The sequence below is a fragment of the Nuphar pumila genome, chromosome 16 (assembly GCF_984573655.1).
Source record: "Nuphar pumila chromosome 16, dmNupPumi1.hap1.1, whole genome shotgun sequence".
Taxonomy (NCBI): Eukaryota; Viridiplantae; Streptophyta; class Magnoliopsida; order Nymphaeales; family Nymphaeaceae; genus Nuphar; species Nuphar pumila.
Genome location: NC_143264.1, coordinates 57296210 through 57312343, shown reverse-complemented (window position 1 = coordinate 57312343; position 16134 = coordinate 57296210). Strand labels below are relative to the sequence as shown.

Sequence of the window (16134 nt, the reverse complement as noted above, 5' to 3'; positions counted from 1 at the left end):
CTGTTAGTTGCCTTATAAAAGAACAAAACTGTAGAGTAATATTTGATCTGATGGGTTGTCATTTTCAGGATTTGCTGACGGGGAAGAAGATTGGTGGAGGCTATGAAGAAAATGGAGTTTACTACCTACATCATCCAATGGGTAATGTTCATGCTGCAGTGGAACATTCATTCAGTCCTGTTCAGTGGCATCGTCGTTTTGGTCATCCTTCATTGTCAAAGCTTCGTTCGGTCTTTTCTCAAATTCCTTCCACCACATCATTTCAGTGTGAAGCATGTCAGCTGGGCAAGCATCATCGAAGTTCGTTCTCTTCGAGTCAGAGTCAGTCTAGTAATTTTGAACTTCTTCATGCAGATGTATGGGGTCCTAGTAAGATTCCTACTAGGACTCAGTGTCGATACTATCTAGTTATTGTTGATGACTTCTCTAAGTTGTCATGGGTGTTTCTAATAAAAGAACGATCTGAAGTTCCAAGTATTATCAAATCCTTAATTCTTGAAATAAAAACTCAGTTTGAATCTATTGTCAAGATTGTTCGCACTGATAATGCTCTTGAGTTTAAATCAAAAGTTCTGTTACAATTTTACCAAGATCATGGCATTCAACCTCAAACTTCCTGTGCCTATTCATCTCAACAAAATGGGGTGGCTGAGCGAAAACATAGGCACCTGCTTTATGTTGCCCGGACCATTATGATTCAATCTAATGTTCCTGCGTTATACTGGGGTGATGCGATTACCACTGCTTGTTATCTGATCAACCACATGCCTTCTTCTTCCGTGGGTGATCAAATTCCATTACATATCCTAAAACCCAATACCCCACTCTTCTCTTTCTCGCCCAAAATATTTGGATGTGTTTGTTTTGTACACAAACTTGGCCCTGACCGTGATAAATTAGCTGCTCAAGCTACAAAATGCATATTTATAGGTTATCCCAAAAATCAAAAGAGATATCAATGTTATGATCCTATTTCTCGCCGAGAGTATGTCAGTGCAGATGTATCTTTCTTAGAATCCACTCCATATTACTCTAGTACCGGTTCCCCGCTGCAGGTTGATCCAGTTGAGTCTTTTCCATTACCTATATCTCCTTTTCCTTTGGAATCCGTGCCCTCATTACCGAACCAAACTTTATCCTCTTCACGATTTAATAATCCTCCATTGGTATATGTGCGTAGAGCTCCACCTCCGCAAGTGCCTTCATCTTCTTCTTCCCCTGAGGTAAGTTCTACTGACAATGGTGATCTTCATGATGATGATAACAGGCCTATTGCTCTACGAAAGGGGACACGACAATGTACCTTATATCCCATATCTCATTTTGTCTCCGATGCCAGAATTGGAAATCAGATAGTCTTTTATTTCAGCTTTATCTGCTGAAACTATTTCTCTGAACTATCAGCAGGCAGAGCTTGATAATCGCTGAAAGCTGGCTATGCAAGAAGAAATGGATGCTTTAGTATCTCAGCATACATGGGATCTAGTTGATTCCCCAGCAGATGCTGACATTGTTGGATGTAAAAGGGTATATACAATAAAGTACAAATCTGATGGGTCTATTGAAAGGTACAAGGCCAGATTAGTAGCAAAAGGGTATACTCAGACGTATGGTATTGATTTCTTTGAAACCTTTTCTCTTGCACGGATGGGTACCATTCGTCTTGTTCTCTCAGTAGTTGTTCAACATGGTTTGAGCTTGTACCAATTAGATGTGAAAAATGCATTTCTATATGGGGATCTATCTGAGACCGTTTACATGCAACATGTCACGCTTTGGCTTTAATAGGTCAGCAGCAGGTCATACACTATTTATCAAGAAAACTAGCTCTGGCATAGTTGTTATGGTGGTATATGTGGATGACATCATTCTTACAAGAGATGATGTGAAAGCTATTGAAGCCACAAAGGCTCATCTTCAAAAACACTTTGTTACAAAAGACCTTGGTTCACACATGTATTTTCTGGGTATAGAAGTTGCTAGGAGCCGTGAAGAGATGGTTTTGTCTCAACGGAAGTATGTTCTTGACTTATTAAAGGAAACAAGAATGTTGGGAGCTAAACCAGCAAATATTCCCATGGACCATAAAGTTCAGTTGTTTGAAGAAGGGTCAAAACCGGTTGATAGCAAAAGCTATCGCTCCCTAGTAGGGAAGCTACTGCATGTAACTGTGACCAGGCCGGATATTGTTTTAGCAATAAGCAAAGTTAGCGATAGGTACACTGGAATGCAACTATTATGATTCTCAAATATATAAAATCTTCTCCTGGAAAGGGGTTATTGTTCATGAAAGGTGAAACTCTGGAGATAGTGGCCTATTCTGATGCTGACTATGCAGGATCTGTAGTGGATAAAAAATCTACCACAGGATTTTGTGTGTTTCTGGGAGACAACTTGATTTCTTGGAGAAGTAAGAAACAAAATGTGATTTCTAGGTCGAGTGCAGAATCAGAATATCGGGCTATGGCCCAAACAACTGCTGAATTGATGTGGGTTCGTGCTATTCTTCATGATCTTCAAGTGTGTTACGACAATGAAGTCGTACATGATACTTCAAGTACAAGGTTTTGATGATGAACACGTGAATCAACTGCATTTCAGCTAAGGCAATGAAGAAATATGACAAACATTGAAGAATTCGATGAAGAATCTTTGAAGACTAGTGTGCAAATGTTAAATTCATTAAAAGTCTTAGATTCTTGTAAGAGCCTTACTTAGAGTGCATATTTCGGTTGCATTTAACCTAAAAAGTCTTTAGAAAAACTTTTCTAAAAGAACCCTTTATGAAAATCTTTTTAGAAAACTCTTTATTTAATTTTTCGTGTTTATTAGTCGACCAATAGACTCACCAGTCGACTAATCCTTTCACGCCAAATTTTCTAAACAAAATATCATTTTTGTCAAATTAGTCGACCGAAGGTTTTATCAGTCGTCCGGACAGAATGTCTGTTTTCTAGAAATTTAGCAGCAGTCGTCTAATGATATTATCAGTCGACCGGACAGAACATGTAGTTTCAGAAAAATTTAGCAGCAGTCGACTGAAAGGTTTTTCAGTCTACTGATGATATTATCAGTCGACTAACTTTTTATCTAGTCGACTAAGTTTCAAAACTTCAGATTTTCAAACGGCTTGATAAACAGATCAGTCGACCGACGATAACTGTCAGTCTACTAATAGCTAATTATCAGTCGACTAAAACTGTTCCAATCGACTAATTTTGTCATTTTTCCTGAAACTTTTAAAAAGTGTCTTTTCATTTTTCAAATGTTTTGATCGTTCAAAATGGACTGTTTTGACACACTTTCATACTCTCAACGTATGAAATCTTTCAACTATAAATATGAGTGCATTCTACACTCAAAAGCACAACAATCCAATCGATTTACATTGAATTACTCTTTGCTTTTCACTCATATTCAGTTTCTCACTCACTTGATATTTTTCACTTCAGTTTTTCACTCAAATTCTTTTGAGAGACAGTGAATTCGTGAGTAGAGTATTTCAACAACCTCAAAAGCCAATTGCATTTCATTTGCATTCATAAGAAGGGTTCATAGGTTGTTTTGTAAGTTGTTACTTATTTCAATTTTTTGTAAAAGGAAGGACTCTTTGGTTTAAAGGAGTTGTTTGCGTTAAGTAGGTGTGTTACTGAAAGTGGGACCGATTTTGGTCTGTATGATCTTGTAGTTACACAAGGTTGATAGTGGAAATCTCAAGCTGGTTTTGCTTGGGGACTGGATGTAGGTCGGGAAAGACCGAACCAGGATAAATTCTTGTGTTCTTTGTGCGATTGCTTTGTGAATTTCAAAATCCGTCAAAATTCCGAAGAAATTTAAAAGCACTATTCACCCCCCTCTAGTGCTCGTTGCCTCGATCCTATTGCACTTTCAAGGTGAAGGTTTCCTCTCCTATGACCATGATGTGTGATAACAAGGTTGCAACTTATATAGCGAACAATCATGTCTTTCATGAGAGAACAAAGCACATTGAGGTTGATTGCCACTATGTAAGAGATATGGTTCAAGCTGGACATATCACTACCAAATATCTAAAATCGGAAGATCAAGTTGCAGATATGTTTACAAAACCCCTTGCTAGACCAAATTTCTCAAAATGTTGTGACAAGCTGAGCATGATTGATATCTATGCTCTAGCTTGAGGCGGAGTGTTGAGAATAGGTGGTTTAAGTTTAAATCTTCTTAGTTTGGAGGTTATTTGAAATTTTTATTTAATAATAGACTTATATGTAATTTATTCTTTTGGCCTCTATCTATTTAACATAGAGAGCAGCCCTAATGTGGATTAACGAGTTTTCTTGTGCAGCCGTCTCTCTCTCTCTCTCTCTACCTAGGGTTTGGTGTATCTAATCTTTCCTTCAACATATATATATATATATATATATATATATATATATATATATATATATATATATATACAATGACCTGTCCAGCAGGCCTGACAGAAATTGGTTCTGCTGGGCTGCCTGCCAGCCCATCCAAATGACCCAAAAAAAATATTTTATTTCTATTTCAAAATTTTTTCTTTGAAAATATGTTTTAGATTTTACTTTGTAGGCTGGCTGCTGGCCTGATCAAACCCAGGTCAGCTGGGCCGGACTGGCCTGGCAAGGGCCAAGCCTGCCCAACCAAGTCACTCGGCCCACTCTGATGCAAAGCCTATATATATATATATATATATTTAAATCGTGGTCAATTGTACATGCATGAATAGATTTTAAAATACAATTCAGGTACTCATGTGCATGCACAACCAAACTCAATCATGCATGTACTAAACAGATTTATCATCAATAAATATACATATGCTGCTTTTTACATTCAAGAATTCACATAGATCTAAAAGAGTAAATTTAACATGGAACATGCATCGATATATGTTGTTCAAACATGAGCATTAATCAAGAACAAAATTTCTTTTTAACTGCATGTAGATCGCATTATGTTTATTTTCTTTTTCAAACCTTAGAACACTAGATCTAGACTAGATTTAACATTCGGTATGCATTGAGCCACGTCTTTATAAATAACCGATTCATTTTGTATTGGATGACAATCCTATAGATCATCACTTTAGCATTTATTATGCATTGAATATAAACTTTAGAAATTACAGGTTCATCATGCATTGAATAAGAACATTATAAATCACCCTACAGCAGATCCGGGCTAGATCTGTGTATGGCAGTCATGGCCGATCTGTTTCAAAGCCACACCACATGTGTGTGTCACATCGGTCCAGATCAGCCCACACTATATGTGGCCAATATATGCAGATTTGGTGCAGATCTGTCTACTTATAATAGTGGACAGATCTGCATACAAATTCACATATCCATTTTTTTCTAGATTCTTCTTCCATGAGAGGGAAATCAATAACACGATGAATTCGTACCCAACACTATCAAGGGAGAATGAATCGGATTTTTCTTTGTATTTCAACTAACATACTTTGTAAAATCCGATTCACATTTTCTTTTTCCCATTTGAGAAGACAGAGGGGCCCGTACCTTTTTTTTTTTTCGAGATGTAAAAAGAACCCCACGTGCTTCTTCCCACGTCTTCCTCCCTTCTCTCTCTCTTTCTCTCCCTCTCTTTCTTCCCCTTGTTTTTTTTTCTTTATATTGAGGAAGCCCCTAGAGGTGACACCCCTCTAGGGTTTCCCCATATGGTGGACTGCTTCAAATCCCACCTTCTCTATTTTTCCTCAACTTCTTTTGTTAACTTTTTCAAACTTTTTTATTACTTTCCTTCTTTCATAAATTGCTCTTCTTTACCCCTTTTACTTACCTTTTTCTCTCCTCAATCCATGGTTAGGGTTGAATCTTCTCAAAATTAACAATAAGGTAAGTTTTGAAATTCGGAATTAATACACATTAAATAATAAATTAATTATTTATGACTTATTTCTTACTAAATAACCATCCGGAAGCTTCCAGAGGGTATCTTATCCCTTTGGGGTCTTTTTAACTTTAATTTAACTTTAAATTTAATAAAAAAATGAATTTAAAGCTATATCATTATTGGGTATGGGTTTGGATCTAGATCCAAATCCATATCCCAACCCCATTTGGATCTTGGGTTGGATCAAATACTAATTAATATGGGTCTTGGATAAAGTTTAGATCCATGTTAATTTGGATCAAAAGCAATGGATCCAACTTGATCCAAATCCGGTCCCGGCCCCTCGAGGCGGTCCCTTTTAAAAAAAAATGATTTTCGAGCCAACTGTAGCTCGGATTGGGAAAAGTAAAATATTGTTGGACTCGAGATTTTAAGACGCATCCAACGACACATACTTTGAATTTCGCTTCCAAAATTCACCCGAATTTCGCTTGAATGTAATGGTCGAAATTAAAAAAAATTGCACCTTTTAATTGGCTTGTTTAAACCTTGTCAATGAGACCTGGATCGATTCTAGACTCAAAGAACATAGGCCTATTATCGAGGTTTACGCCAATTTTCGAAAAACTCAAATTCAACTAAGTGTGAGAATACATGGTATTACAAAAGTATTCGTCGCACTGCGAAAATAAGAACAAGGGAATTCCTTTTTAAAATTATGCATTTGTGTCAGGTTTGTGTTGCAGGGGCCGAACCCAACCCTGATTCGGGCCAACTTGCTGAGTCGGGTCCCGAATCAGGGTGAGTCGAGCTGGGACTTGGGGTTAGTCAGGTTCGGCTCAGTTGGGCCCGACTGGCCGCAAGCGGGGATGGGCTCGCTAAGGACCAAGCTCAACTCGGTCGAGTGGCTGGGTAGGCCCTAGCCGAGCCACACTCGGTTGGACCCCCAACCGAGCTGGGCTCGGTTCCGATCGAAACAGAAAAAAGGGGAAGGGGTGGGCTTGGATGCCAGGCTGAGCCTGTTTCCATCACTTGATGGGACCGAGCTTTGGCTCAGCCCTCTTGAAACCTTGGACGGAGCTCGGTCAGGCTGCCGAGTCTAGCCTGTCACTTAACGGGACAAAGCTTAGTTTCGTTCCTCTGAGACAGAGGACCGGGCTGGGCTTGGTTCAGATTGATCCCAGCTGGAGGAGGCAGGGGGCGACGCCCCCGCCTGCTGGCCGAAAAAAGTGGAGGCAGGGGCGTCGCCCCTGCCTACTGGCCAGAAAAGGGGAGAATGCAGGAGGTGGTGGCCTTGCTTGTTGGTTGAAAGAAGAGGAGGAGCCAGGGGCGTCACCCCTGCCTTCTGGACAGAAAAGAAGGGAAGGCAGGCAGGGGGCAGCGCCTATGCCTTCTGGCAGAAAAAAGGAAGAGGTAGGGGGTGTTGCCCCCCGCCTGTTGGCCAGAAAAGAAGGGAAGGCAGGGGGTGGCGCCCCTACCTTCTGGCCGAAAAAAGGAAGAGGTAGGGGGCGTCGCCGCCTGCTTGTTGGCCAGAAAAAAAGGAGATAGAGATAGAGAAAGGAGGACGTGTACTTGTGGGGTCACGCGACGCCGACGAGGGGGTGAGTGCAAGGGGAAAAGAGGGGAGAGAGACGGAGAGCGCATGGGGAGAGGGAAATCGGGGAGAGAGGAGAGCACATGTGTTTCTCCTTTTTTCGTAAAAGAGAAACCCCCCTGCGGGGTTTAAATAGAAAACACGGGGGTGGGGGTGTTGGACCCAGATCCAAAACTTTTTTTTTTGAAAAAACGTGTGTTACAAAATGGGCCGGGGCCATCTCCGGATCAGGCTGCACTTAAAGCCCGATGCCCACCCCTATTTACATGTAACTAAACCCTAATGGGGTCTTCTATTGCATCAACTTATCTGGAAAACTGGATCCATAATGTAATATCTCACAAATATCCTTCTAAATGTGGTTGCATTCAAATACTCCCTGAAGATCCCATATTAGTTTCAAGAGATTGTGCTGTTCAAGATGCCATAGAGTGGTTCAAATGGGCACTTGGACTCCTCCAAACACGGACTCAATTAAGATCCGAATTTTGAATTTTGTTGGCGGTGAGAGGGAAATCTTACATTGGGGATATGAGAGAAATCACGTACCTTCAGCCTGAACCTCGTACACGTGAATACCCAGAAGGAGGAGGGGAGAAGAGAGGAGAGACTTTCTTGAATCGGCAGCCACTTGTTTTCTGTGTGCTGCACTAAAACATCATTAGTATATAAAATAGGTTTACAATGATATTTTACAATGGCAAGATTGCCCCTGGTTAGTAATGTACAATACACATGAACCTATTCTGTATGGATATGGATCCAGTACTGGATCCATATCCGATCTGTATTCTAATACCCTCCCTCAAGTTGTGCATGGGATTGAACCATGTGCAACTTGTTCTTCAGATACCAAAAGCGGTTACTTGTGAGACCTTTTGTGAACATGTCAGCAACTTGGTCTTCTGAAGGCACATAGATCGGTTCAATCTCTTTGTCTGCTATCTTTTGTCTGATGAAATGTTGATCAATCTCAATATGTTTGGTCCGTCCATGATAAACAGGATTGAACGCAATTTGTACAGCACTTCTATTATCACACATGAGGGTTGAGCTTGAGATACTCTCTCCCATTTCTGTAAGGAGATGCCTAACCCATGTTACTTCTGCTGTGGTAGCTGCCATAGATCTATATTCTGCCTCCGTGCTAGACCTTGCCACAACTTTCTGTTTTCTGCTACTCCATGAGATAAGATTGCTTCCAATGAAAACACAGTATCCTGAAACCGACCTTCTTTCATCTGGGTCTCCTGCCCAGTCTGCATCTGTATAGGCCAATATGTCATGTTTCGGTGTTGTACATGAAGATTGAGCATATCTGAGGCCATCACCCACCGTGCCTTTTAGATATCGGAGAATACGCTTGATGGCATCCATATGACCAGTCTTTGGTTCATGCATAAACTGAGATACTTGATTTACAGAATATACAATATCTGGTCTAGTAAAAGTAAGATACTGTAACATGCCCACTAAACTGCGATACTTGCTTGTATCGGGATACAACTCACCATCACAAATGCTGAGTTTTTGATTGACAACACTGGGTGTGGGCACAGGTTTTCAATCTGTCATTCCTGCTTTGGCCAAAAGATCAAGAGTGTATTTGTGTTGAGTTAATGACATTTCTCCACCCTGTCTGTCCACCTCTACACCAAGAAAATACCTTAGTTTTTCGAGATCTTTCATCTTAAATCGCATACTCAGCAAAACTTTAATTTGTTGAATATGCTCTGGATCATTACCAGTGACCACTATATCATCAACATATATAAGAAAACTACAGTGATTCCATCCCTGTATATGAATAAAGAATGGTCTAGTTGGGAACGAATAAAACTGTGGTTCTGAATCTCTGAGGAGAAGCTTTCAAACCATGACCGGGAGGCTTGTTTTAAACCATACAATGCTCTGGTTAATTTACATACATATGCTTTTGGGTCTCCCTCTGCATAACCTTGAGGTTGCTCCATATAGACCTCTTCCTTTAAGTCCCCATGAAGAAATGCATTTTTGACATCAAGCTGACTAAGGCTCCATCCATGCTCAATGGCCAGGCCGAGGATAATGCGAATGGTTCCCATTTTCACTACTGGGCTGAAGGTCTCATCATAGTCTTCACCATATTCTTGGGTGAAACCTTTGGCAACAAGACGTGCCTTGTATCGTTCAATGCTCCCATCCGGTTTATATTTAATTTTATACACCCATTTTGAGCCAACAACATTTTTATCTGGGGGACGACCAACTATTTCCCATGTTCGACACTCATGAAGTGCCTCTATTTCCTCATTCATCGCCTCAATCCATTTGTCAGATTGAACAGCTTGACAAAATCCAATTGGTTCTTCATGTTTTTCAACCTTGGAAAGAAAAATCTGAAAATCCATTGAGAAGTTATCGTAACTTACCCATTTTTCAATTGGGTGCCTTATCCTGCTTGATCTTCTTGGGGCTTCCACGTTATTGGGGAATGTCATGTGTTCTCCAACAGGTGCATCTGTTTGCGCTCTAGGTCTTCTGGTGTAGACATTGCCTTTGTATCTCTGACATTCTGTTTCCGACACCTTATCTGAAACCGTCTCATTATGTATGTCTTCAGGAGCCAAAGTGGTACATTCAGTAGTATGCGAAATAAGTTCAGCACTGAGCCATGGATTATACCAATTATCAGCCATATCACCATATTCACGATCATAATTAGCTTTATTTTCTGGAAAGCTATTTTCATCAAAGACAACATTTCTGGAAATTCTGATCCGTTTATTGATGTGGTCATAACACCTGTACCCCTTGTGTTCATCTGCATAACCTACAAACTGGCATATAGAGGCTTTGTCTTGAAATTTGTTTCTCATGGATTTGTCAACATGTACATAACATGTGCATCCAAAAACTCGTAACTCATCATAATTAGGCTGCATACCAAAGAGAACATAATAGGGAGACTGATTTTCAAGGATAGGCATAGGAAGACGATTTATCACATGAGTGGCAGTGTGAAAGGCTTCTGTTCAAAGGTTGATGGGCAAATTACAACCATGCATCATACTCATTGCACTTTCCACAATATGTCTGTGTTTACGCTCAGCAATTCCATTTTGTTGTGGAGTATACGGGCAAGAAACTCTACGATGTATCCCATTATCTTTGAGGAAATCTAAAAATTCTTTGGAGGAATACTCACCACCTCCATCGCATTGGAGAATTTGAATATTTTGGGAGAATTGATTTTTAACATAGGCATGAAAGTGACGAAAGATAAGAAAAACCTCTGATTTGTGTTTCATGAAGAATATCCAGGTAAAACGGGAAAAACTGTCAATAAAAGATACATAGTATTTACTTCCAGAAGAAGAAGGATTGGGAGCTGGCCCCCAAACATCAGAACATATTATCTCAAAAGGAATAGAAGATCTTTTATTTATTTGATGAAAGGGAAGTACATGACTCTTGCAAACTTGACAACTGGAACATATTTTATTCTTTAATGAAACTGAAACAGACTCTGAAAGAAAACCATTGGACACTAACTTTTCAATAAAGACTTGACTACAATGACCAAGACGAGAATGCCAGAGATCTGGCTTATTACATTTGGATAATCTTAGGACATTTTCAGAAACGTGATCAGACTTGGGCTTCAAGACACTGGAGGCTGGATCTTCATTGAAGACATACATGTTTCCGCGTCGCTCTCCTTTAGCGAACATCTCCTTCGTTTGAAGATCCTTGACAAAGACAGAAGTAGGAGTAAATTCCACAGATGAATTGGTAGAGTCAACAAGTTTAGATACAGAGACAATGTTTTTCTTTATATTTGGTGCATGAACAACATCAGATAAAGGAATAGATGACTCAGTCAAAGGAATAAGGACATTGCCTATGTTTGAAATAGGGTGGTGAGTCCCATCTCCAGTTACAATATTAGATTTTCCAGAATAGGGAACCAAAGTAGAGAATTTACCTGCATTGCTAGTAACATGAGTCGCTGCCCTGGAGTCAACATACCATATTCCATCATCATTCTGTTTCAAGTTCAAATTGGCCATCGCAGATAGGAGAAGATCCTTAGAATCATCACTGACTCGAAAGGTGCCTGCAGTTCCTGGTGTAGCAATATTTCTATTATTTTGCGATCTGTTTCGATTCTGCGGGTTGAACCAACAATTGGCTTTGATGTGACCCCGTTTATTACACTGATAGCATGTGGGAACATTCCTTGAAAAACTGGCTGTGGAATTTGGTGTGGGTAGTAATCCGCGTCCACCCTGGTTGGCAGTTCCCCTGCCTCTGCCACGTCCTCCTCGTGCTCGATCAACTATCATCCCTGTGGCAAGAATCTCATGCGTGGATGATTGTCCAGTTGAAGTATCAGACATGCTCTTCAGAGTCATTTCGTATTGGAGCAGTTTGGCACGTAATTCCTCAAAACTGAGTAAAGTAGGTAAACATAATAAGGAGGTCACAAGGACATGATATTCTGATCCCAAGGCATTCAATGCTTGTTGCACCTTTTCTTTATCTGATACTGGATATCCAACCATGGCTAACTGGTCCGTAATGCTTTTAACTTGATTTAAGAATTCAATAATGCTCATTGCCCCCTTTCTTAACATCTGAAATTCGCGTTTGAGGAACAACACTTTAGCCTCTGATATCTGAGAATATGTCTGAGCTAAAACCTCCTACAAAACTTTGGATGTGCAATCATCAGGAATGGAAATCAATATCTCTTGAGATGATGTGGAAGTGATGTATGCAACAAGAGCCTGATCGCGCTTCATCCAAGAAACAAATGCAGGATTGCGAATAGTACTCGACAATCCTCCATCTTCTTTGGTTTCGGTTATGATAAATTCTGGAGGTATAGGAGTAGACCCATCCAAGTGGCCTGAAAGGTCTTGACTACGAATAAAAGGGGCAATTTGCCTTTTCCAAGTCAGGTAGTTGTTAGTAGTCAATTTTTCTGAAACTAGCTGTCCAAGAAAGCTGGAAGGAAGACCCGAATTTCCTGAAGTATCCATTGGTAGCTGGTTGACAACGGGAAGACACGGCTTGCCTGAAGTATTAATGACTGAAGTTGAAATGAAAACACTTGTGGCTGAAGCAGAAAGAGATAAAATAGACGTGACAGGAAGTAAAATTCCAGAAGAAAAAGAACAAGGACTCGGTTCCTGTTGTGGAACAAAGGGTTCGACTGAAGTAACAAGAAGAAAAGGGAAAAACGATAGAACAATGCAAGGCTAAGTAGAAGAGAATAAAGCAGCAGTCTGACAAAGCAGTTTTCAGACCAACAGACGTGACAGAGATGAATTATTTCAGAAGTAAAACAGGCAGGCGTGACAACAAAAAAAAAAAAGAGGAATAAAACAGGCGTGACCTATTTGTAACTCGACTGAAGATCGGCAGGCGTGACAGAAAAAAAATAAAACAGGCGTGACCTGTTTGTAACTCGACCGAAGATCGGCTTGTCTGAGAACTCGGTCCTCTGAAGAGAAGAAGAAACAGGCGTGACCTGTTTGTAACTTGACTGAAGATCGACTTGTCTGAAGGGAAGAAGGAGCAGGTACAGGAACTCGGCTCTCTGAAGGGAAGAAGGAGCAGGCCCTTTCACGATCTTGTCTGAGAACTCGGCCCTCTGAAGAGGAGAAGGAGCAGGCCCTTTCACGATCCCTGATGAAGATATCTTTACGCCCAGACCAATCGCTGCTCTGATACCATGAGAGAAATCACGTACCTTCAGCCTGAACCTCGTACACGTGAATACCCAGAAGGAGGGGAGAAGAGAGGAGAGACTTTCTTGAATCGGCAGCCACTTGTTTTCTGTGTGCTGCACTAAAACATCATTAGTATATAAAATAGGTTTACAATGATATTTTACAATGGCAAGATTGCCCCTGGTTAGTAATGTACAATACACATGAACCTATTCTGTATGGATATGGATCCAGTACTGGATCCATATCCGATCTGTATTCTAATAGATCTGACTCATTGACAGCAAGAAACTGGCGAGAATCTACACAGTCTCTCTCTCTGGCAAAAACAGGATTCAGGGGCATTATCGTTCCAAATCTGGCGGATACGTCTATATCACACCAAAAATGTCTCGGTTCAGATCCAATCAACTTATGCAGGCTAATTCAAACCGATTTTGGTAACATTGAATTAAGTATTTTTAGAATCAGTACTGTCCCAAGTTTGACTCTTCAATTTTGGAACCTGATGCACTCTGTGAACTTATGATCATGTTTGCTTTATGATTTTGGACTGTGAATTCAAATTTGTTTTTTCTTAGATGGATCAGTGCTTTCCCAAAGCTTAACTCAACTTTTGCAAGAGAAGATATTATGAGCAGGATTAACTATTCGTCATGAATGTACTTGTGGTCTTTGGTTTGTGTATTTGGTTGGCACATGGTGTGTATATTGTGGGCCCATCTTCATGTTCATTTTTTGTAGCTATATGTTTTATTGGCTACCAATTTGGAAAACCTTATTTTGTGTGTCAGTCAGCGCAAATGCTGATATAGGTAAGCATTTACAGGATCAGTGTTTTCTTATGTAAATTGTTATGTTTGAGGGAGATGATATTGTGAGCATATGCAATTAACTTAGATATTAAGTTGCTCGAGATATTTAAGCCAGTCTTCCAGTAGAATGTCTGTTTCTTCTGTTGTCACATTTCTGTCATGATTATAGCGACCTTATAATCTTGGGTCTTCATTGTGCAACAAGTCACCTGGTTTGGGAATTCCCATGCCATTCTCCGTCATGTTCTTCATTGGTTAAAGTTTTTTACAGTATACTGCTATCAATATTTCATCGTCTTCCTAAGGCACATCATATTTTCTATCACCCAGTGCTTGCCCAGAATTGTTGTCTGAGTTTGTCTCCAGAGGAGCCAAGAGGCAGTATCAACGGAAAGCAAAGATGAAGCGAGCAGAGAACAAAAAACTGGTGCTGCAACAAGTAGAAATACAGCTTCAAGACTTGACTCTTGGGAGTGAGTGTCAAAGTATTGGTTTGAATGATTCTGAAGCTCATGTCATTGATCTTTCAACCCCCTCTCCTCCCATTTGTATGTGTAAGCATGTTGCCTGTAAGCCTAATGTTCAGCAAGTTGATGTAATTGATCTTAGTGAGTCTGATGTAGAGGCGCCATCATCAGACCATCAAAGAAGAGCTAGAGATTTGAGGGCCTTTCTGGCCAGTATCAAGGAAGATCTTTAAATTAGTCTGCCCCTTTTTTTTCCTTTGTCAGCACAGGAGCAATGTAGTGTGTGTATTTATATAGGTAAATGAAAACATCCCCAATGAACATTTTATTAGATGTTTGGTGTTTTTGTCAAAATTCTGACCGTACAGATGTGATCTATATGCTTGTTTTTATAGGAATCAGTACTTGGACCATTTGATTCCGATGCATGGATAGGTTTTTATAAGTTTCAAAATCAACAGCGTACAATTTTCATAATTTTTTTAGGCTTTAAATGCCATTTTTATATCCAAACTTCATGATTCAAGTGTTGATTTATAGTAAATCAATCATGCAACACATTTGTATGGTCAGAATTTAAAAAAAAATGCCAAAAAATTTTCAATGAGGTTTGGAAGGGTTTTCATTGGAGAGGGTTTCATTCCCATATATATATATATATATATATATATATATATATATATATATATATGGGTAACTAAAATATGTTTATTGGTATGAACCAAGATTTTTATAGTTTTTTTTTTCAAAAATTTTACCGATGTAATCTAGATGCTTGGTTTTATAGAAACGGTCTCTTGGATCATCCAATTAAGATGCATTCGGCACGGTGACTGTTGGATCATCGTAATCAAATACAGAAATACAGTTTTTTGTGCTTGAATATTTATGAAAATTCTAAACTATTGATTTTCAACCCTTAAAAGATCCTTTTTGCGGTGTTAGATTTGCAAAAAAGAAAAAACATGAAAATCTCCATTCATACCAACCAACATGTTTGGTTGTTTAACATATTCTAGTTTTCCATATATATATATATATATATATATATATATATATATATATATATATATATATATATATATATATATATATATATATATATATAGAGAGAGAGAGAGAGAGAGAGAGAGAGAGAGAGAGAGAGAGAGAGAGAGAGAGACTCCGACGAGAATCATATCTTCCATCCATTTTAGTGGTGCAAACGGGTTTAGATTAGGTTTGGTTCGAGTGGCACTAGCTAATGAATCAGAGGTGAGTTTGAATTTAAATGTTATATGAAAGTAATGGGTCAGGTAAAAATTGGTTTTAAACATGTGTTTTACATGTAAAGAACAAGTGCATTAGATATCAAGTGAAATTATAAATTTTAAAATGTCAATTTGAATTCAAGGTCAACTCAACAGAAACAGGTCATATGAATCAAATCCCATTCAAAATTCAGATTTTTATTTTGAGACACTTGTGAAAATAATGCTTCATATTCGGATTGGAGGCCTCTCAGTCCAATTCATTTGCATTCCAACATCATATTTGAAACACACCAAATCATAAATACTTGACTTGCTAAGGAAGGTGAGAATAATTGGTAGGTTCTAACCAGTTTTAACTCCTAATTGTTTTAAACCTGAAGAAATGTTTATCGTTGCTTAAAAACTATGCTTTTGAATCAAATC

At 39.3% G+C, this 16134-nt stretch overlaps 1 protein-coding gene across 3 annotated transcripts in view; it reads left to right on the top strand.

Moving 5' to 3' along the window:
- LOC149813265 (single-stranded DNA endonuclease family protein) overlaps positions 1-14695 on the top strand; it is a 101962-nt gene extending 87267 nt beyond the window's left edge. For 2 of the 3 annotated variants that reach the window (XM_089991605.1, XM_089991603.1), the window contains 2 exons: positions 13461-13616; positions 14322-14695. In XM_089991605.1, coding sequence (XP_089847731.1) covers positions 13461-13616; positions 14322-14691 — 526 coding nt within the window. In that variant the 3' untranslated portion in view covers positions 14692-14695. The remainder of the gene's footprint in view (positions 1-13460; positions 13617-14321) is intronic. The other variant, XM_089991604.1, reaches the window with a different exon arrangement.
- The last annotated feature ends 1439 nt before the right edge of the window (positions 14696-16134 follow it).